Genomic DNA, 22,528 nt, shown 5'->3' with positions numbered 1-22,528 from the left:
TCCCCCCAACCTCACTGCACATTTACAGCCTTCCCACATTATCTGTGCGCTCTCCAAAAAAACTGCCACCCACTGTGGAGGAAAGCACGCTCAAGTGGATATAAAAACACCCCGTCAGGGCTCAAGACAGAAAACACAGGTTGAAGCAGTAGGAAATTTACGCAATCGGTCGATTTAACTGCAAGCTAAAAGTTGCCGCTCGGCAGTCTGCTCGGCATCAGTGAGCCTCGCGGCTTCTTGTGGTTGTTGGTTGTAAAAATGAAGGTTTTTGCTGACACAGGCATCAAAACCAGCCGCAAACACTTCGCCTGCTTCAATTAGCAGGGGTGAGCATTACAAAATAAAACCACTGTCTCCTGGACGGTAAAAATCAATGGTGGTCACTGACACCAGCAAGAATTAAAACACAGTAGTCAAGTTTCTCTGCATGCACAGGGAACGGCTGTGTCTGGCTGCATAACACAAAGGAATTGCAATTTGCTGTCATTTTTCTTATTAATTCATAATTTATTTGTCATAACCAGTGGTTTTAAGAAATTTTGATGGTCCACTGACTTATATGTAACACACAAAATGGCCTAAAATTTGCAGATGAGCAAATGAGAGCAATTTCTCTGATTGATGCACTTTGCTGCAGAGTCAGTGGTCCAGCTAGTGGCAACGCAAAATACACAAAACACAGATGCTTACAGACTGATACTGGCCAACAGTCGACTAATGGCTTGGAGTGTTAAGCGAGGTTTATACCTCTGTGGGACATAGGCGGTGCGAGCCATTTATATTTGTGCGCTCGTCAGTCTGGCTCGCTTTGCAAAAATGTTACGCAAATAGTCTGGATCATTGGATGCATTGCAAGTTGTTTTTTTAAATGGATGATAAGCTGTTCAGTGGCTGAGTTCCATTTGCTTATCCAGACAGGCTCCACTTTCGACTAACCTACAAACCGTATGAGCCTTGACAGCAGGGTGCCCTGGGTCTCATCCACCCGGAGGGCACCCTCACACTTGTCCTCTCACACGCTGCGCGATTGTCACCTCAATCTGTTGACACCACCGGCTTTCAGATCAGCATTAAACTGTACGTGTGTATTGCCTCCCCGCCATCCTCCTAATCCCCACTCAGCCCGGTGTGAATTTACTCATCCAGCAGACAAATAGCCTCAGAGGTCGTTGTTAGATTACTTGATACTGTCTGTCCTCTTTAGCTCAGATAAACCATAACACTTCTAAGCTGTAACTAGGGGGGCGGAGAACATGGATGCTGCAGACTTTATAGATCCTTGTGCACTGAAAATGCTCACGAACCATACTGAAAAGCACTTTGAGAAGTCAAATGTTGTACACCAATGAGGCATAATACCATGGCCACCATCCTAATATTGTGTAGGTCTCCCTTGTGCCTCCAAAGCAGTTGTGACTCATCAGAGAATGGACATGGGCCTTCTGAGGATGTCCTGTGGTGTCTGGGAACAGAATGTTGTTAGTGGGGGCCTTTGGGTTGAGGGGAGGGACCTCTGTGGATCATCCCACAGATACTTGATCAGTTTCAGTTCTAGTGAATTTGGAGGCCAGGTCAACACCTTGTGCTGTTTTTCATGTTTTTTTTTTTAGTTGTTCCTAAAGTGTTTTTGTGCCTGTGTCAGGTTGCATCCATCAATAAGTGTCATTGCTATGGGGTGGGGGTGCCTGGTCTGGTCTAGGTGGGTGCTACATGTCTACTAACACCCACACCAATGAATACCAGGTCCAAAAGTTTCCCAGCAGAACACTGAATTGTCACAAGATGGCCAATGTTATTTACTTCTCCTGTCAGTGGTCATAATGTTAAGCCTGATTGATGTGAGACCCTGTGAAGATGTGATCACATCAAGAGGTGTGTGAAGTCCACCACTTTGGTCCACGACTGCAATTTTTGGCTGTGCAGTTATAAACGAAGCTTTACTCTTATGTGTTTAATATCACATGGCCTGCTGCCTGAAGATGCTCTATCGTCATTTAGTTACTCCTAAGGACTAGTGTTTTATTTGTTTTGATCACAGAGCATTCTGTCGTCCGTGTAGTTGTTTTGGGGAAGTAGCCGTTGAGTGCTTTGAGTGCTAATGGACCTGCATTGATGAACCTTTGTGGGAGTACTGGGCCAAATATTGATCAGCAATCTACATGGAACCACTCAGAGAAGTTGACATTAAGAGGTCAGGAGAGAAAAACAGCTGCTGATCGGGAAAAGCTCTGGTTTTAATTTTCTTGGAAGCATTTTCCTCGTGGGAAATATCTGATACACTGCAAGAGTTTCTCAAACTAATCCCAAAGGATCAGGAATTTGAACTAAATAGGATGTTTTCAGGAGTAAAAATCATAGCGGTCCTTCTCTTTCTTAATTAAAAGGCAGGCGACAACAAACACAGGAAAACAAAAACATTTAAAATATCTTTAATCATTATAAGCTTATATAATTTACATACTGCATAATATAATCCTCCACAGCAACAAATGTAATCAGTTAATTTTCACTTTACAAAGAAAACGAAAATGTGTTTTTTCCTTTTGACACATCGCATAACAAAATAATAAAAAGGCATCATACCGTGAAAATAAAAACCATTCCACTCACTCAAGCAAGATAGTGATTCAGCTGATCCAGTGAACTGCAGTCGGCCTCTGTGGCTTTTATCTTCCAATCCTCTATGCTTTGTTTTGCCTAAGTTAAATCTTGGACCTGGTTCAGAGCCCAGTGTGCACTCAGTGGGGTTTGTTCCAGTTCACTTCCATTTCATTCAACAGTTTGAGATGTGGACAAAACACGCACAAACATGAGAATGAAATACAAATGAGATTCAAGAAGGGGGAATTGCTGCCAGGTACCAAGAGACCCACGTCAGACCCGGGATAAATTGTGCTTGTGTTTGTGTAAGGGGAAGGAAGAAAAACAGCAGGACACCGGGAGTGGAAGCTTCCTTTTAGCAACACGCTGTGCGCTGTTGGTCCCCGTTCTCTGGCTCCAGGGAGACACAACCCGTCTGGTTTTTTGTTTTTTAGCTCCTCTTAAATGCCCAAAACTTGCCGGCTCTAAAGGCTCTTGACGGCATATCGGATGGCTAATAGAGACGGTGACTGAGCTGTGAGCTCACGCTGAACAGAGGAAAAAGGAAAATCAGTGACAGAAGGGATTTACTAAGCTGGAGTAATCAGCTGAGACTGACACAGAGTGGGTGGCTTTGTGAATTTTATGCAAAAGTTCAAAGGGAACATTTACACCGATCAGGCATAACATTATGACCACCTTCCTAATATTGTGTAGGTCTCCCTTGTGCCTCCAAAACAGTTGTGACTCATCAGAGAATGGACATGGGCCTTCTGAGGGTGTCCTGTGGTGCCTGGCAACAGGATGTTGTTAGTGGGGGTGGCTTTGGGTCCTATGCGTTGAGGGGAGGGGCCTCTGTGGATCATCACACAGATACTTGATCAGTTTGGGATCTAGGAAATGTGGAGGCCAGGTCAACACCTTGTGCTGTTGTGTGTCTGTGTCAGGCTGTGCTATGGGGTGGAGGGGTCTGGTCTGGGCACAAGTAACATCCACACAAATGCCAGGTCCAAATGTTTCCCAGCACAACAATGAATTGTCACAAGATGGTCAATCTTATTTACTTCTCTTGTCAGTGGTCATAATGTTGTGGCTCATCTGTGTATTAGTGCAGGTCTTAGAGAGGACGGCGTCACATTTATGACTCAATAAGGAAAGATGTGCACATTGAGCTCATGACTTGTTAACCTTGGTCAGCATTCAGTCATAAAAAGTCACATCATGTGTGATGATATGCATAAGTGACTTAATATGGTTAGTAGTTTGATAATAAACAGACTTCTCCAAAGTCTCTTGAAATGATTAGGCAAATGAGAAACCACTCACAGATTACAGCAAATCTCTAAAGCATTAGTAAAAGAAAACGTACAGGCGACCTTATTATGATTATTATGTTTTCAGCTTTTACCACATATTACAGCCGGCCTTATTCAAAGTCACCAGCTGTCTCGTTTCCTCTCACCTGCCATTATCTGACTAAACATCCACTAAACATTGTTCTACGTAGACACCGGAGCCGGAGCCTGCTCGGGCCCTGCTGCCATGGCAACCGCACTGGTCTATGTAAGCACGCTGTTTGTCTTGTGCCCAGAATAGCCGGAGGGCGCAGGCACCTGAAGCCAACGCAAACACATCACGCACCGGGCATCTGATAAATCTTGGGCGCGTAGAGAGGATGGAGCGGAAGGATTTTAAAGGGAGGGGTGGTGGGGGGAGGGCTGTTTACTTTCATACCCTCTAAAAAAATATATATGTAAAGTGACGGGTTATTTCTTTCCGCTTTGAATGAAAAAGAAGGGGGTATTTTCCACAACCATTTAGGGACATTTCCACTCTTGCCCGTGCAACCATCCATTATTATCCCTCTTTCTAAAACAATCAGACCACAAGCAGCTCCTCCTGGCACCTAGACTGTCAGCACTCGTTAAATCTCTGCCAGTGAGCCGTTTAGAGCTGTGCTCATATTCCAGTTTTAGACTGGACGTCCCCAGTGAAAATACATTAAACCATTACAGGCTGCAGTATATCTTCAGAAAGACGCGTGATAGCTGATGTAATGCGTTTTACAGGTTTGTTTCCTTCGCTGAGATGTATTTTTTTCCATATGTCTCAGCTAATTTGGAGAGAAAACCCCAAAGCAGGGTAGAGTTTTTTTGTTTTTTTTCGGCATGTATTATCGCTTTACGGCCAACACATATGTTAAAAGAGGAAGGAGGTTTCAAATGACATCATGTCTATACTGTGGTTGGAATATATATTCACCATGGCTGAGGTAACTGTAAAGAGATGGATAGATGCTCTACTTGTAGTGAGAAAGAGTCAAGAGCCCGGCATGGGTGGGTGGGTGGATGGGGGGGATTGCTCCTTGCTTGTCCAAGAGTTCAAGGTTTTAGCCCGGTTTTCCTCGTTTGTCTCCAGGACTGGCGTATGGTCGCTGTTTCTGTGGTGCCGGCCTTTATGGTGCTGTCTCCAGTGAGAGGGCATTGTGTGCACATGATGTGTGTGTTGGCACGGAGCGAAGGTTTCCATCAAACCAGTGGTGGTGGAAAGAAGGGTGAAAATAAAGGCAGGAGGAGGAGGAGGAGGAGAGAGGAAACACTTCAGTGACTCAACGCACACATAGAGATGTTGACTCTAACATCCGAGACGTGGAAAAGAGAAAGACGTGGCAGGAGGTGGATTGAAGTGAGCCGGGCTGTGTTGACCCGGAATCAACAAGTAATAACAACTAATAGTTAACACTGACTGCAGTGGCAAGTGACTGTTTAATGAACTTGGCAATTTGGGAAACAGAACACGTCCGGCTAAACCAGCATTTTACCTGAAGTACAGCTTTAGCTTCACCGCCGAGATTCACCAGTTACAGTTTGTGTTTAAAATCCCTGTTCGCATCTCAAACATCCACCGTATAATGCGTTCCCACCGCGCGACGGCCCAGCCCTAGATGCCATCGGAGATAAGTTCGGCTCTGTTGGGAGGTTTGTGCTACAGCATCTCCGTCCAGTGATGTAGCCTTGCATTGGCTAAACACATCTGCTCACCCTCGCCTTCAAGGCCTTTTAATGTCAAAGGTTAAATTGTCTGAATACACGTAGATGAAGTGTGTGCGCTTACAGAAAGCTTGCACAGCAGTGTAGCAGTAACAAGGGCTTAGTAAATGGTCAGTTGGTTTTCTTACAAGGCCTTTAGGATCCTGGGGCCGGCATGAATTTCATTTGACTGACATGTTTCATTGTGGAGCTCAACAATGCTCATATTTACCTTTTATGCAGATCTCTTAGCATAAACACTATGCACAGATTATGTAATGCGTTCTCCTCCCTTTACCAGATGTGCCGCGCTCTCCCTGCACCACTGACATGACTTACTGCGGTCTGGTAGGAGGTGTAGTAACGCTGTGATGAATGAGCCAAAAAATGTTTGAAAACCTCCGGGAGTCATCTATTCTTATCTGAACCTGACAGGCCAGCTGTGCTGGGGAAAGCAGTCGGCATCTTCCCCTCTCTCTGTTACGCTCCCGCGAACACAACAAACACACACAGCATTTTCTTGTCAGTAGTGTCGTCAGCTATTGAAGAACAGACATTATTATTAGATTTGCTGAGAGGAGGCTGCTTACGTAAGCCCGGCAGACAGGCTTAGAGAAATATTGCTTTTTTTCTCTGATTGTGTACGGCCTTCTTTCACGCATTTCTCACAAATCAACCAATAAAGCTTTCAGCTTTCAGCTTTGCAGGGCATGCAATATCCACCCGGCCAGCATAACACATTTACCAGTCAACACCCGAGAGCACACAGAACTGTTTGGTTTAGCCATTTGTACACGCGAAGCCAGGAACGAGGCAAAAAAATAAAATAAAAATAACAAAAGATTTTCAGAACAACAGTGCAGTCATCTCATTGGGAAAAAACACAGGCATATGTAGTCAAGGTTTACACCGATCAGGCACAACATCTGCTTTAGAGAAAAACTAACACAGGTTATCATAACTGTTCAGACTGAATTAGAAAAATATTCAGCCATACTCAAGAACCAGACTACAACCAGTCACAACTAGTACCTGATGCACAGAGTAGCTGTTTTGTCATTCAGTAAATACACGATATTGCAGATGGCCGGTTAAGCACTGAAGGTATTAGATCCACAAACACACTAACAATTATTTTAAGGAGTGAAGCTTTTTACTGACCTCAGTGCTTTGTTTTCTACGTCATTCATCTCATCTACCGTTGCTCGAGGGAGTCTTTGGGGAGAAACACGCTTTAAATACTTTTTTTTCATCAATGCGCTATCAAGTAATGCTGTCTATAACCATTGGAGGAGACATACTGTCCATAAATATGTGTCTATACATTACATTTTATTTCTGACTTTAATAAAGGGGCATTTGGTCTTATTGTACGGTAGGCTTCATTAGAGCAGGGTTGTGGACCCTGGTGGTTATTTCCAACCTAAGAGTCAATGAGCCTGGACCCCAAAGTCAAGGTCAAAGAGTGTGCATGAAAACTAAATCCAATATGCAAACATCTTGGTTATAATTATTTTGGTTATTGTATTGTTTTTTTTGTCAAAGATTTGCTTAGAAATGATAGATATGTCACTTTCTTGTAATGAGATGGGTCAAAACATAAAGAGAGGTTGGCAATCACTGTCATAGAGGGTCCACAAAATGTTCAATAGGATGTTTAAAGTAAACTGACGGTAACTGAGTCCCAAAGTAACCTTGGGTTTAGAAGCATAGAGTAAACGTGGGAGTCTCTTTTTCCGTTTTTTGAAAGTTTGAAAGTCAAACAATCTGAAGTCATGTTTCAGCTGTCTGGCAGATTGTCTCACTGTGCTTTTAAGGGGAAAATAAGACTAAATAAAATAAAATAAGACCAGGGAATGCCAAAAAATACCCTGAGAAAAACTATGACACAGGATTTTAAAATGCATTCTTCTACGTTTGTAGTGAGGCAGCCCCTGTTTGGCTAAATGTGGTCAAAATCCTGCAGTGTGCATCCATCTCAATGCTGACATCAATGTTTTTAATAGTACGTTAGTGCAGTCACACGAGGGAACAACAGAGCAAACATGTCATCGTCTTTGAAACACAGTGTCTTTCACCAAGAGGAGCCTTGTTTTGTGCCGTGGTTCAGGCTTCACGTAGCCTTCGGTGATGTGGTCGTTGATGTTGCAGAAGGGGCGTCCAATGGTGTCTTTAATCCCGCCTCCGTTGTCTTTCTTACAAAAATGTCACATCTTCTTGCGACTGCACCCAGCGCCAGTGGGCGTCGTACTCCAGGTGCATTTTGCCGTTCATTTTGCACGTGTCCAAGTCAATCTTTCCGTTTTTGTAAGGTTTGAGTTTGGGGCTCTGGCTGGTTCCCAGTTTCTCACTGAGGTTGGAACGAGTCGGGCTGCCTGTTTGTGTGGTTGGTTTCTCTAGGATGCCATTAGCCTTAGTGACTTGTGTCTGGTTATTGTCCTTAGCATCTTGCTTGGGGCCCTCTGACTTTGTTTTGGGAGAGCTGACAGGAACTGCTGGTTTCCCAGTTAAAGTCCCACCAACCCCTGTCCCGGTGACAGCACTGCTAACCCCATTCCCATACGCACCTCTCACCTCTGTCCCATTTCCAGGCCCATTTCCATTCTCATTTCCAGCCCGAACCCCAATCCCAGGCCCGGTACTAGACCTCACCCCTACTCCTGCTCCCGTCCCAAGCACTGTGGCAACAGAACCTCCTGCTGTGGTCCGACCCCCGGCTGTAGCTTCTGAGGCTAGTGGTGTGGTGGTGCAGATGACGGACTCTGAGCTGGAGGGGCAGTACTCGTCCATGTCGTCTGCCAGGGTGTCCAGGTAGCTGCCAATGGAGATGTTGTCTAGCTTGTCATTGGGGTCCTGCAGACTGCTCCAGGAGCCTCTCCAAGAGGTGTCAGGTCCCTCGCCCAGGCTGTACTGGCTGCTGGTGAGGCTGCTGCAGTGGCTGGTCAGCGTGCTTCTCTCCTCCAGAAGCCATTTCACCGCCTCAATGCCCTCGTGGACCGCCAGCAGCTGTTGCAGGATCTTCACGTCTACCGATCGTAAGTGAACCTGTGGACACACAAAAAGGGATATTCTGCAATTACAGAGGCATGGTTATTCTCACCGTGCCCATGTTTTGATAGTGTGCAATGGGGAACCTGGGGAACCACTGCAGATGTTTATTTAAAGCCGTCAGCTTTGGCTCCTGAGACAAGTGCAAACACCATTATAATACAGTACTATTAAACTACTGCAGATTACCATAATTGGGAGAAACATAAAACAGACGCTGGCAGGTTGAGCCTACAATACTAAAAATGGGAAACAAATAAAGTAAGGTAGAGAGGAAAAGGCTTACAGAAGGAAATACCATATGGCCAAAACTGACTCTGCAGGAGAAGTTGTTGAGAGATGGAAATACGATACGGTGGAAAGTACGACACATTAGAGGAGAAGAAAATCAAGAATGAGCTTTAAATTCCTCTGTGGTCTTTAAACTGTCTTTTAAATTACCCGAAAATGATTCGAACTATTTGAAAATGTATTTAGTCACAATGACATCTGGCAGAAATAAATGAAGTAACAATTACATCAGGAATTACAGCCACTGATAATGTTCTTAGGTGATGCCTGATGCCTGCGTGGGAGACTAAAAAAGCTTAATGGTGAACGAGGGGAAAAAAGACGACTGCGGTCACGGAAAATTCCCCCGCAGAATACATTTGCAGAGGTCTACAGTGAAGTGCCAGGACGAGAGGTGATATATTGCACCGCGATTCAAAGTGAGGCCTCATGACATCCACTCGTCTCTGCAGATAACTTCTTTCTCTCAAAGCAATTGATTTCTCAGTGTCCCCCAGTTTCCTGTGCACACAGTTTTTTTGTCTCTATTACTTTCTTTTAATCAGACTCTCTTAGGCTATATATAAACATATTTGTGTAATTTATTTAAAAAAATGTCAGGCTAACGCACTATTAGACTTATTGTGTGATTCAGTCACATTTATGATTATAACTTAAATTAAAACATGAGAATGTGGATGGTCATGCATTCAAAATGTAACCACAACTTGCAAGATGCATTTAAAATGTGAAAAGATAAACTATTCAGTGCACAAAGTACTAGTGTACATGTTGCTATTCATTCAAATTTCAAAAGTAGATTCTTAATTTGTAAAGGAAATTGTAACCGTAGCTGCCGGATAGATGTAGTGAAGTGAAAAGAGCAGCATTTCCATTTGAACTGAAAGAAAAAAAGAAATCAGGAAGAAATGCTATGGCAGTTGCAACCACTGGATTTAATTAGTTTATACAAAATTAACACTGTTGAGATATGAGGCTGCGTGTAAGGGCTATTTAAATTAAAAAAAACTACAGATCCAGCCTTTTTCTATTGATAGGTCAATGTTCATAAACCTTAAGGCCCTTCAAGACCTTTGCCCTCTGACCTTTTGAAGTCATTGTGTGCCTCGACAATTTCCTTTAAATCAATAAAATAGTGGAGAGGAATTAATTGATTCATCCTCCAGGCCCTGCGTAGCGTTAGAACTGATGGGATTGTCTATACAGCTCTGTCATTGTTCATCACCGACGCTCAAGACACCTAAAGAAAAAGAAAAAATTAATCCCCCTCCCTGTCAGTGTATGTAGGAGTGAACGGTTTCAAACGTCAGTTCTATGTGTAAGTGGTAGCCGACCTTTAGAAAAAACAGTATTTCAGGACACCGCCGCATTCTGAAAGGTAAAACTTCAGCTTTGGCACATTTAGTCCTCTTCAATTCAGTGGGTTTCCCTTCATCTTTCTCAGTTCGTTCCCAGCTGTATTTAAGCAAGCCATAATTTAGGAAGCTAATGGAAATCAGAGGTTTTCCAACAGGGAAACTAAGATACGAGAACATAATGATGCCCACTTTTCCCTAACCTTCCTCTCTGTTCTTTCCACTTTCCAAAGTGGGTACTTTCCTTCCTTCGAGCCTCTAAAAATTCTTCAAACAATAACATCAAAGGAGGAAAAGAGTCCCTTTGATTGGTCACTGACTCATGACCACATTCAGGCCGTGGCCTTTGTTAAAGGGTCAGAAGAGGCTTCATTTCAAAGTGTCAAAGGTCAAAAAGAATCACTTTAGATAGGACAACATCTTGATTTTGGCTCCTGTTAGTCAAAGCACGCCGTCTTTTTTTTGTCAGTTGTCATCACAGCTGATGACATTTAGAGCTCCACGAGCTCAAACACAGTTACTTAGCCTAAAAGGATCATTTAAGGTACTGCGGGACACAGACGCCGTAGCCTACGCACGTAGCCTACGCACGTAGCCTACGCCATTTATACTTGAGTGATTCTCAGTCTAGCTCGATCTGTAAAAACGCCACCCAACCACTGGTCGGCTCCATTTTCAACAATGGCGAAACTGCGTCATACAAATTTAACCCCTCAGTTAACCTTTCCTCGATGCGTTCCACCGTTATTGATCCAAAACAATCAATTCGAAAACTGCGGAGATACAGAAGCAGCCGGAAATACTGACGCGGCAACACGCTACTAACAAGCGGACCAATCACAGCTCTTGCAGTCTGTGTCGCCGCGGCGGGTAGTTGCATTTCTGGGGAGGTGCACATCAGGCTACGGTGTTAGGGTGTGCATAGGGTCTGGGCTGTTGATGTAGCTACGGCGTCAAATAATATATAAACCACCTATTAGCCTGAGTGCCTTGACAGACTTAAATGGGTAGTTTGTGTGACTTGTAGAACACTGCATTGACTTGCAAAGGCTTACTGAAACCTAAACCATTACCACAACCATGAAACCATGCCCCAAACTTTACCCTGTGTCTAATTCTAATTATAACTCAAATCCAAAAATACGTAAGTGATTAAATGTGTGGAGGAAAGGGATTTTTTTGGGAGAAAATTCCCCAAAGTGTGGCAGCTGAGCAGGAATGACCGCTCATGGGACAGGATGTGAGGTTACAGTAGAAGTTCTTTATCGAATGAGCTGCGTGGTCAGTGTGGTGCAAATCTGCTTACGCCAAAGTTTGATCGTACGTCAAATTACACTGGCGGCAGCAATGATAAACGAATGAGGTAACATTGAGTCATTAGATATCACTCAAGGTATTTTAGAAGAGGAAAACCCAGCACTGCCCGTCCGTCCACCTCTGCTGTAAATTAAACACGCGTCACGTAATTGCAGGGAGGAGCGCCGCATGAGTAAGAGCAGATACGGGGTGGAGTTCAGGTTTGAGGTTTCTGGCTGGCAGGAGACCGACTGCCTAATGAGGGCGGCAAAAAAAAGCGGTTCCATGCCTGTCAGCGCTGAGGTGGCACGATGCTAACGAAGCTCTGCGCTCCACCAGCCTGTGAACACTGCTGCTGCTGATCTGTGCCCGTCAGTGAACGTACACTAGATCCACTGGATTAACGGCTGCTGTCACGTCTCACAGTTTTAGTTATTCGCCTGTTAGCGTTGTCCCCTTAAGATACAACCAGACATGTGGTAAATGTGCACAACAAACGAATGCACCTTCTTAAAAAGTGTCTGCCATCTAAACTCCTGCATGCCTCCTTTAATTGTGGTCTTGTAAAATGTATCATCTATCGCAAAATGATCTGTAAAACACTGAATACCTATTGAGCTGCGTAACCAATTGAAAAAACAACAACAAAAGAAATAATTAAAAACATCTCCTTTGTCGTCTCTGTGCCAGTGCACTCGTGCCAACTGTGCCTTCCACTGTGTGCGTGCTGCTGTTCCTGGAGGGATTTCTTTCATCTCCGTTAATTTAAAGGATTGATTACAGCTTTTAATTATGAGACAAAGTCAAACATGCTCATTACGGAAAAGACTCTGTGGAGTGAAAAAGGGTCAAACGGGCGCCAAAAGGTTTTTACCGTAACTTCAGACAGGATAAGAGCGAGGCATCGAGGTCGAGGACCTTGAGGACCAAAACATCATTAATCGTCTTTTTGCATTTTATTTATTTATTTATTTATTGAGGCATCAGCACAAACAGATTTCAGCTTTCCTACTTGGGCATGACGCCTAGCGTCAACTGGATGATCCACAGGATTCTGGAAAGCTCATAGGCCTGCCTTTTAAACCGTTCAGGCATAACATTATGACCTATATTGTGTAGGACATGGGCCTTCTGAGGGTGTCCTGTGGTGTCTGGTAACAGAATGTTGTTAGTGGGGGTCTTTGGGTCCTATGGGTTGAGGGGAGGAGCCTCTGTGGATCAGGCTTGTTCCAGTGCATCCCACAGATACTTGATCACTTTGGGATCTAGTGAATTTGCCAGGTGAACACCTTCACATTTTTTGAGATGTGCTGCCATCAAGGAGTGTCATTGCTATGGGGTGTGGGTGCCTGGTCTGGTCTCGGTGGGTGCTACGTGTCTAAGTAACATCCACATAAATGCCAGGTCCAAAGGTTTCCCAGCAGAACATTGTATTGTCACAAGATGCTCAATGTTATTTCCTTCTCCTGTCAGTGGTTTTAATATTGTGGCTGATCGGTGTATATCTGGCAATGTGTGTGTGTGTTCTCTGTCACTTCCTATTTAAAGTAATTCTGCTGATGAAGAGAACTTTCACTCGGTTTCGGGTGTTTTTAAACTCATCTGTCATGCTCCCAAAATGATTTGGTTTTTTTTTCCATTTACCTTGAACAAATCACTTTGGGATCTGGTGCTTATATCATTCGCTTAAATTCACGTGTGCACATGCTTGTAGCACATGTCACACCAGTGTAGCAGCTGAGCGCAAACATTCAGCATCAATGATGCCAACACCCACGGGAGAAGGCGACTGATGCCAACACTTGAGCGATCTCCTCTGCCTGAGGGTATTCAACTGTCGGTGTGTTTCCTTCACTGACTTTGACTGACCTACTTTTATCTTTTTTTTTTTTAAGTAGAGGGATAAGAAGAGAAGACCATGCCAGGACTCCCAAACAGTCCTGAAATACCTTCAAGCTTCAGACCTTAAAGCCAGAACATGTTCTGATCGTTGGAAAGTTTATTATTATTATTATTATTATTATGGATACTCTGCAGGACTTTCTGTCAGATTGCAGTTTATCTTGGATACCGTCCTGGACAATTCTTCTTTAAAACTGTGGATTTTGTGGCAAAGGAAATTGTGGCACAGTGAATTGGATCCCTTTTTTGGACCGATACTGTCCTTGCATGGTTACACAAGACACACAAACTATGAATACCGACATATTTTAGGTAAAACGTCTCAATATTGATTGCTCATTGGCTCTGTTTACGGATATTTCTTCGTCTCCTGTTTCAATGAAAACCCTCAATCTTAAATGATTAAGCTGCTCTGCAAGTTTTGGGACATCGTTACAGAATCATTACGTTCACTTCTGTTATTTAAGACATCATTCTTATCTGCGCTAATAATATTCTTGGCTCGGTTGCAACCTGTCGTCAGCTGTTTCCCCGTGTTCCTCCCGTCCATCTGTCTTCAATCTGTCTTTGTTGTAGCAATAACTTCAAGGGTTACTTTGGTTAACGCAGTGTTATTATAACCATAAATAGTCATCCGAATACAAGCCAGCTTGGACAAAAGCAGAAACACGAGCCTCTGGGTCTTTTAAAGATGTGTTTAGATTATAATATTTCAGTTTATTCTTCATTCATTCGCAGCGTTATTCATCAGGGTGCTCCAGAGGACAGACATCCAGACTTCAGTGTGTGATAACCACATATGCACAGTGTGATTTGTGATGCCAAACAGCTTCCTAATGTCTCAGAGCTACTTAGCAGACAGCTGAATCCTTAGTCAGATGGTTATCTCATACACCAGCTCTCTATTATATCACCTGGTGTCCCCGTCTGCTGTTTCACCTTCCCCATCAAACTCACTCCCTCTGCAGACATGCAGCGTCCTTGCGGTGACCCCCCCTCCTCCCCACCAGTCTCCATTTGACAACAGAAGGTCGCCGCTGGCTCTCCGTGAACCTCCAGCAGCTCCATCTGTCTGCATTCACCTCTAAATACTGTGGAAAATATCCACTTGTTCTTGTTATTGTGTTTCCATTGTGTTACCGCAAAACCAGACATGTGCTGGATGGCAACATGGCAGGGTTTCACTGCACAAACCACAGGTCGATGCAAAAACAAAAAAAAAAAAAAAAAGAAGAAAAATAAGTAGCAGCTTTAAGCTTGGCACTAGAAGCCCATTCTCGTCAGCTGAGAGTTCCCTTTTCCATTTATTTTCGTGCATGGCGTACTGTGCATAAAAAGTACAGTTACAATCAACAGTAGAAGACAGATGGGTAGTCAAACACAGTGAGTAAAACGTGGTGGAGGAATAAAGGTGCTGCAGGTCATTTAGCAATGATTTAATTAGCACAAAACCCTGCGCTGACTGTGACAACTGTGAGGAGATAGGCAGTAGTCGGGTAGAGAAAAAAGACTGACATTAAATAGACATGATTTCGATTCCCTACAGCTCAGCTCTGCACTCAAAGCTGACTTTGCACTGACATTAATCTGCCTAGAGGTGGAAGACAGGGAAAAGAGAAAGGAGACTAGGACAAAAAGAAAAAAAAAAAAAGAAGAGAATGACATCCCTCAAACCATAAAGCAACATTCGTCCTTTGATAGCTTTATATACAGACGCTGATCATGACTAAAATACCAAACAGATAATACATAAAGGGCCTTTGGTGTGTGTTTTTCCGTATGTGTGTGTGTGTGGCTGACTGCCAGTCTTCACTGGCTGCAAAGGAGCGTCTCTGTCCAGTAAATCTGTTTAGATCAGTGGTGAGTGTGTCTCCGATTAGGGCGGCTGGGGACGAACTCAGAAGGCAGAGGCTTTAAAACGGCTCCCACCCACGGACCCAAACTGATATCATTAATGACGGCGTTTATCTGCCTTCAGCTCGCTGTTCTGCAAAATGTTCATATCGAGCCGTACACGCCGAGAAAGTCCGTATGCGTACAGTAATTAGGCTGAAGCCAGGTGTCAGAAAGCTAATGAGCTCAACACGAGAGGCTTTTTGCATTTATTAGATTTTCGTTTTAGTCATTTGTCAAGCAAAGCTGCCAAATATCCGCTAGTTAGCTTCACTAATGAAAGGATTCAATTCTGCATTTCAGTTTTATTTCAAGTATAAAACATTTAGAAGACAACCTGGGAAATTTAATTTCCGCCAACGTCACGTGTTCATATTAAACATATATGATGCATATAAAAGTAATCCCTTTTTGTTGTTCAGCTCTTGTGTCGAGCTCATCATTTATTTCTATTGGGTACCTGCTTCAGGCTCAGAGATGTGGACGCATTTTTTACCAAACAGAACAGAAAGAGGGTGAGTTTGACACAATAACCTGGGGAGGTGAGCTAACGTTGCCCGTTTTCTGGCGGGAGCTGAACTGCAAAGATACGACAGGGGAATCCTAGAATAAAAATATAGAGCTGGAAGTTCATTTTCATTCATTTTCTGTAACCGCTTGTCCTCTGGAGGGTCGCGGGTGTTCTGGAGCCTATCCCATCTGTCACTGGCCGAGAGGCGGGGTACACCCTGGACAGGTCTCCAGTCTATCTCAGGGCTAACACAGAGAGACAGACAACCATTCACACTCACACCTACGACCAATTTAGAATCACCAATTAACCTAACACAGGGAGAACATGCAAACTCCACACATAAAGGCCCCAGTCGGCCTGGATTCGAACCCAGGGCCTTCTCGCTGTGAGGCATCAGTGCTAGCCACCACACCAGTGTTGATTAAAATAGCAATTTGTTGCAGGCTCAGATCAAAATTAGACGTTTGTAACACAATGTGTTTGTAACGTACCGTCGAACATACCCCGTGAGTAATATCAGAAATGACATGCTGTTAGTCCTGATATTTAACAAGAGGCAGAGCTACACTGACAATATGGTACACACACACACACACACACACATCTGTGGTTGCAGATACTGCAAAGAGTAACAGATGAACAAGTAACATGAGGTGAAAACATAAAAAAAAAAAAAAATAGGAGTGTATCAGCTTCCTCCTTCACTCCCTGCCTGTTAATGTGGATCAATGAGCTTCTCAGCATGGCAGAAAGTGTTGAGAGAGAAAAAAAAAAACACTACACACTCCAGGGACTCTGCTAGACTCCGTGCACAACTGTGTGTACATGAGAGCTCTTTCCTTTTAGCTTCACTCTGCGCGTGCATTACTGCACATCTTACTAAGCAGATTTGGGATGAAAGTGCAATGCTCACATCTTTTCTCCTCTGCACTCTCATTATACTACGGCACTCTCCCAGATGAAAGAAACAACCACACACACAACACAAAACAGAAGAGGAGCAATCCGGCTCTGTGCTGAAAGTTTCACTCCCCTCCAGCTACAAGGTGGCTCTCTATTGCTATCACGTCTCTCTCCCCCCGTCTTCCCTCCTCCTTCGCAGCGGACCTGATTAACGACCGAAACTCTTAACAAATCAGTCTCCTTCCCTGCTCTCGACAGATTTATGGAAACTCTGGGTGCTTGGTGAATCCAAACCGGGCACGTTGGTCAAATACGCACTTGGGAGCCTGCCAGTAGTGTCGGGAGAAGTGTGCACTAAAGGTTAGCTTATCATCTCCAACCTAGAACAGTTGATTTGGAGTTTAATTCTAATTTGATGGTGCACACTGTAAGTGACATGCATGCCACTGTTGGTGTGAACAGATGCTAAACTCTCACACATGCAGAGTTAACTAAAATTTAAGTCGTATGCATATATATAAACCGAAAAATTTCTCTATACGTGTCAAACAAACATCCACCTTCCTCTTCTCTCCACTGACCTTGCGGTTGCTGGTATTGCTCTCCTGCTTGTTTATTGTTATCAGGCTGTGAGGTGCAGACACTGAATAAAGATGACATGCAATACGCAGTGCGTGGAAAAGTGCAATGTTCCAGTCGGACCATTATTATAGTTGTCACATAACTAAAGATTAGATATGAATCCGACCTAGGACCACATATGAAAGTGGCCGAGATGTGATATGAAAGAAGTCCAATTTGATTTATTTACACTTGCTTGAAAAGAAAAACTGATCTGACTGGTGTTTACCCTCTTTAACTCCCACAACTACACAAAAAATAGGCCCAGTATGCATTAATCACAGATGTTTAGCAGCAGTGTGAGCTGTGCATAAAATTCAAAGTGGGGTGCTTTTTCAGGTAGCATCACGGAAACCTGTCATCTCATAGACAGTCAAATGACAAAGCTGCTTGTCAAAGCTGAAACTGATGGAACTTATCTGTATCAGACATAAACACTAGCACCATAGACCGTATGTAAATATAGACAACGTGTCCCCACTTCCTTGCATTGGCCAAACTGATGCTATTTTCCCGGGGATACGGGCAGCGCCATCTTGGGACTTTGGAGCCAGAGTCTGATCAGTACGGTCCGAGAGTGGAACCACACGGAGGCGCGATATCGATGATCCGACCACCCTTCCGTCAGCCTCACTCACGTTTTTGTTTAATTAATACTACGCTTTGCTCTGCCGCCACCAGTTACAAGTGGATTATCCACTGTACTTGCATGTATATTCATTCATTCATTCATTCATTCATCTTCTATACCCGTTTAGTCCTCTTAAGGGTCACGGGGGTCTGCTGGAGCCTATCCCAGCTGTCATCGGGCGAGAGGCAGGGGTACACCCTGGACAGGTTGCCAGTCCATCGCAGGGCTATGCATGTATATTAACCACCTCAAATAACAGAAACCATCCTTGAAACCAAGTCCCATCCACTAACATGGAGGGGGCGGAGCTTATGACCTATACGGCTTCACTTTTGAGAAGCGGTTCCACCGTCCATCTTTATACAGCCTATGACTAATACAATTCTGTCTGTGACTACATATGCAGATGATGCATTGTACTTTTCAGCTTGCCAAAACAACATTTACATGTGCAATGAGTCTAATTAAAACTACACCAAAGTGGCAGAAGATTCCAACCTCACAGGCCCACATTCCTGACGAGGATAATAACAGCTGATAATGTTTCCCCAGGAAGTGTTCATTTACAGCATGGGGTGGCACTATTTCCTCCTTAAGGAGTCGGCAAGCTCACATACGGCCACCACCATGAGTTTGCAGTGAGTAAAGTAAGCTTCTATTTCTAAGCTGCGTCCAAGCTGATAATGTGTTTTGGATGTTTGAATGTAACCATTTGGAGCAGCTCTCTCTCTCTCTCTATCCCTCAGAAGACAGCTTGCTTTGTTTGGGAGTTGGGCCGTGGTGGTGCATGTGCTCCGTGTCACAGCCACAGACTGGGTGCACGCCTGCATCCGCCACAGGAATGTATGACATACATGATCACAGAGGGGGGAAGAAAAAAAAAAAAAAAAAAAAACCCAACTGTAGCACTGGCGCGTCGTTGCTTTAGACCTCCGCTGTTTAGAGAAAGGTGGGGTCCGTGTAAACAAGAAGACAGCGAGGTATTTGTTTTGAAAGAAGAATATTTCCTGTTGATTTGCACCATTAAACAAAGACTGGGCTCGGCTGGACAAGAGAACAAACGGGATAATCATTTAATTTGTGAAAGGCAGTCTTTAAGTATAATATATCGCTAATATATCGCAACAATACAAAGTGTGTAGAGAAATGAAGGATGATAAAAAAAACTTATTTGTGTGATTGGTTTGAGCAGAGTGTTAACCAAAAGACAACAGAAGGAAAGTGCATTCGCCACAAGACTACAGGCCTGCGGTGGTCAACTCATATCCTAGCAACGTGCAGCTGTTGGCATGGTGAGGATGCTTTTTAGGCACAATCAAAGACATGCTTAATCACGAGAAAACGTAGATGCTCATCAGGTTTTAAAATGATCTGTCTCTTTGTACAAACCTTTACCGATCTCTGCGAGAAGCTGCAATTAATTACCAAATCTTGCAGCTCTGGAATGAAACTGTGCTTTGAGAGTAAGGGGACATCATTAGACACCTCTGAACCAAACAGTTCTGTGGATCCTCTGAGATTAACTTCCCACAAGAACTACAAACCTTCAAGGGATTTTTTTGTTTTTCCTGTTTGCTTTGAAACCGCCACTAGGAACAGTGAAGTGATGCAACGACCAGCTTGCTGCTGGTATAGCAATGCATCCTTATCTCTGTGTTTACTTCCATGTCTTTAAGGATGACGTTATAAGAGCACTGCACGGCTAACGTTTTATTAATGTTCACGTGGTTATTTGAAAATGCCAGGTGTCGCATCCAAGCGTTCAAGCAATCGGCTTGGTTCCTTTACTGCTGGAGACGAAGGAGCGACAAAGAAATATGCTTTACACTGAGTTGTAATCTTTCTCATTTCCTGCACACACACACAAAAAAAAATGAGGGTACTTTCCCCAACAGCTATGGGACCAAACGCAACTAATGTTAAGATGGAAACACCTTTACAGAAAACCCTAAAGCATCTACGGGCAAGTACAACGCTTAAATGTGACAGTACGAGGTTTAGAAATAACTAAAAAGCTGCGGTTACCGGAGGCCCTAACAATTAGCAGGGGCCCAAAAAGTGTTTGGAAAACTAGGCAGCCCTGAAGAAACGTCCAGTGGTAAGGTCACAAGGAGCAGAGCTGCAGGAGGAATATGAAAAAAACAAACCTTGGCAACTCTGTGAAGATTTTCTGACCTTTATGGCAAGAATACGGACATTTAATTTCACGGAGTTCCGTTGTGGTCTCCGAATGCACAGTAGGAGCAGGAAGGAGAGACAGAGGATGTCCCTTTGGAGAATTGAACATGGCCATATATTCACCACTGTCAGCATGTTAAATGCCTTTCAGACTTTAACACATTCGGCACTGAATGCTGAGATGTTGTTGAGCTTTAAGAAGTATGTGGCAGTCATTTTAACGTGAACTTGGATAAATTATACTAATAATTAACTAGGATTTCCCTCATTAATACATATTTATGTCTTGTGTTCTGCACCTATGCATCATTTTCACATTCGAGACATGATGGACCGATCTGTTCATCAAATATTCACAAGTGACACAACAGCAGCCTTCCAGTGGAGCAGAGCCGGATCAAATTCTCAACCTTTATTAAGGTGCATCAATACGACAGCTGTGCATCCAAAAAAAAACAAAAAAACAACCCAAACAGTCGACCCACACGCGCCGGAGCACTCTTACCATCTCCATCTTCAATTTCCTGATCTTCTCATCCAAACTCTTCCTGCCCGTCTCCTTGCTGGTGTCGTGCGCGGTGGTCAGCTTGGCGTCTCCTCCCCGCAGAGAGGACGCCTCCTCCCGCATCCACCTGAGCAAACCCTCGGGCGTTTTCCGGCCAATTTTCATCTCTATGTCTTTCAGATCTGGGATGGACTCGCTGGCGGTGCCCTCATCCATCGTGCCCGTGAGTTTAAACCGAACAAAATAATAATTAAAAAAGAAAAAAAAAGATAAATAAATAACGATTACGTCCGTCTGGTTTCTTTGAGACTGTTGCCCGTCAAGCTGCGAGAGTCGCTTCCTTTAGGATTGTATGGCATCCTATGCGACTCCTCCTGAGTTGGACTGCGCCAAGAGAGGGAAAAAAAAAAACACTTTGACAGTGTCAACACAAAAGTGTGCGGTTATTCCAACAGAATGATGCCTAGAAAAAAAAAAAAAAAAACCCCTACTGGTGTTTTAACTGTCTCGTCATCTTGCGTAAAACTATCAATCCGCTACTCTATACGTCATAAACCGGTGGCGATCAAGTCAAAGCATATATAACGCAATCTGCTGTTCATGTCCCGTGGCTTTGGTGACTGGGTCCCCTACAGCGGAGAGGACAGTCTGTCCAGCGTCCTGCGTCTGCTCTCTGCAGCTGAGCTTTGGTGAGGCTGACTACTGTCTGCCTCGCTGGAGATCCCGACGCTCATCCACACTGCGCAGATTCCACCTGCATGATGACAGCCACCAGCAACCGCAGAGTGGGAGAGAGGAGGAGAGCCCACACCGTCAAGCGGCACGCGGCGACACTGACCAGCTTCCGGGTCCACGTCTGACTTTCAAAATACAATCACCTTTAAAGGAACCCCTGAGGGTTTGGGCGGACTACCAAAATAAAATAACAGCAGCAGAGAACATCACAGTGTTGCCGCACTTATAATGTAAAGAAACATTTAAAGTAAAAGCACATATATTATTATAAAGAAATCTGTAGTTTAAGTGTAAATATTAAAAGTACTTGTTCTGCAGGAAAAAAAAAGTCTCCTAATAGAACATTTTAGATTAGATAGTTATTACTAATACATCCAATGACCTATTGATACGCTGATCAGGCATAACATTATGACCACCTTATTAATATTGTGTAGGTCTCCCTTGTGCCTCCAAAACAGTTGAGACTCATCAGAGAACGGACATGGGCCTTCTGAGGGTGTCCTGTGGTGTCTGGCAGCAGAATGTTGTTTGTGGATCAGGCTTGTTCCAGTGCATCCCACAGATAGGTGATCTGTTTGGAATCTAGTGAATTTGGAGGCCAGGTCAACACCTTGTGCTGTTCTTCATGTTTTTTTTAGTTGTTCCTAAACAGTTTTTGTGTGTGTGTGTGCCTGTGTCAGGCTGCATCCTGCTTGGCATGACTGCTGCCATCAAGGAGTGTCATTACTTTCGGGTGGGGGTGCCTGGTCTGGTCTAGGTGGGTGCTACATGTCTAAGTAACATCCACATGAATGAATGCCAGGTCCAAAAGTTTCCCAGCAGAACATTTGAATTATTGCAAGATGGTCGATGTTATTCACTTCTCCTCTCAGTAGTTTTAATGCTGTGTACATTTACCTATGAATTAAATAAGGTTTTGAGCTTGGCCATACAAAGTGTTTTAATCAACTGAGGCATAGGGCAACTGAGGAAAGGATGACATATTGTTTGAATGTGAGATCAAAATATTACAGAAACTGGCGCGGCCAGTAAAAACAGTCTTTG

At 43.9% G+C, this 22,528-nt stretch overlaps 1 protein-coding gene across 1 annotated transcript; it reads right to left on the bottom strand.

Moving 5' to 3' along the window:
* Nucleotides 1-2,465: 2,465 nt before the first annotated feature.
* On the bottom strand, nucleotides 2,466-20,962 carry lurap1 (leucine rich adaptor protein 1; the record flags this gene model as incomplete). The annotated part of the gene is made up of 2 exons (XM_084548243.1): nucleotides 2,466-8,654; nucleotides 20,747-20,962. The coding sequence occupies 2 exons, from the start codon at nucleotides 20,960-20,962 to the stop codon at nucleotides 7,806-7,808; spliced, it is 1,065 nt and encodes a 354-aa protein (XP_084404369.1). The 3' UTR covers nucleotides 2,466-7,805.
* Nucleotides 20,963-22,528: the final 1,566 nt, after the last annotated feature.

Source organism: Chelon labrosus (assembly GCF_963514085.1).
Source record: "Chelon labrosus genome assembly, chromosome: 7".
Classification (NCBI taxonomy): domain Eukaryota; kingdom Metazoa; phylum Chordata; class Actinopteri; order Mugiliformes; family Mugilidae; genus Chelon; species Chelon labrosus.
The sequence above is the reverse complement of the archived record's forward strand: the minus strand, read 5'-3'. Positions and strand labels throughout refer to the sequence as shown.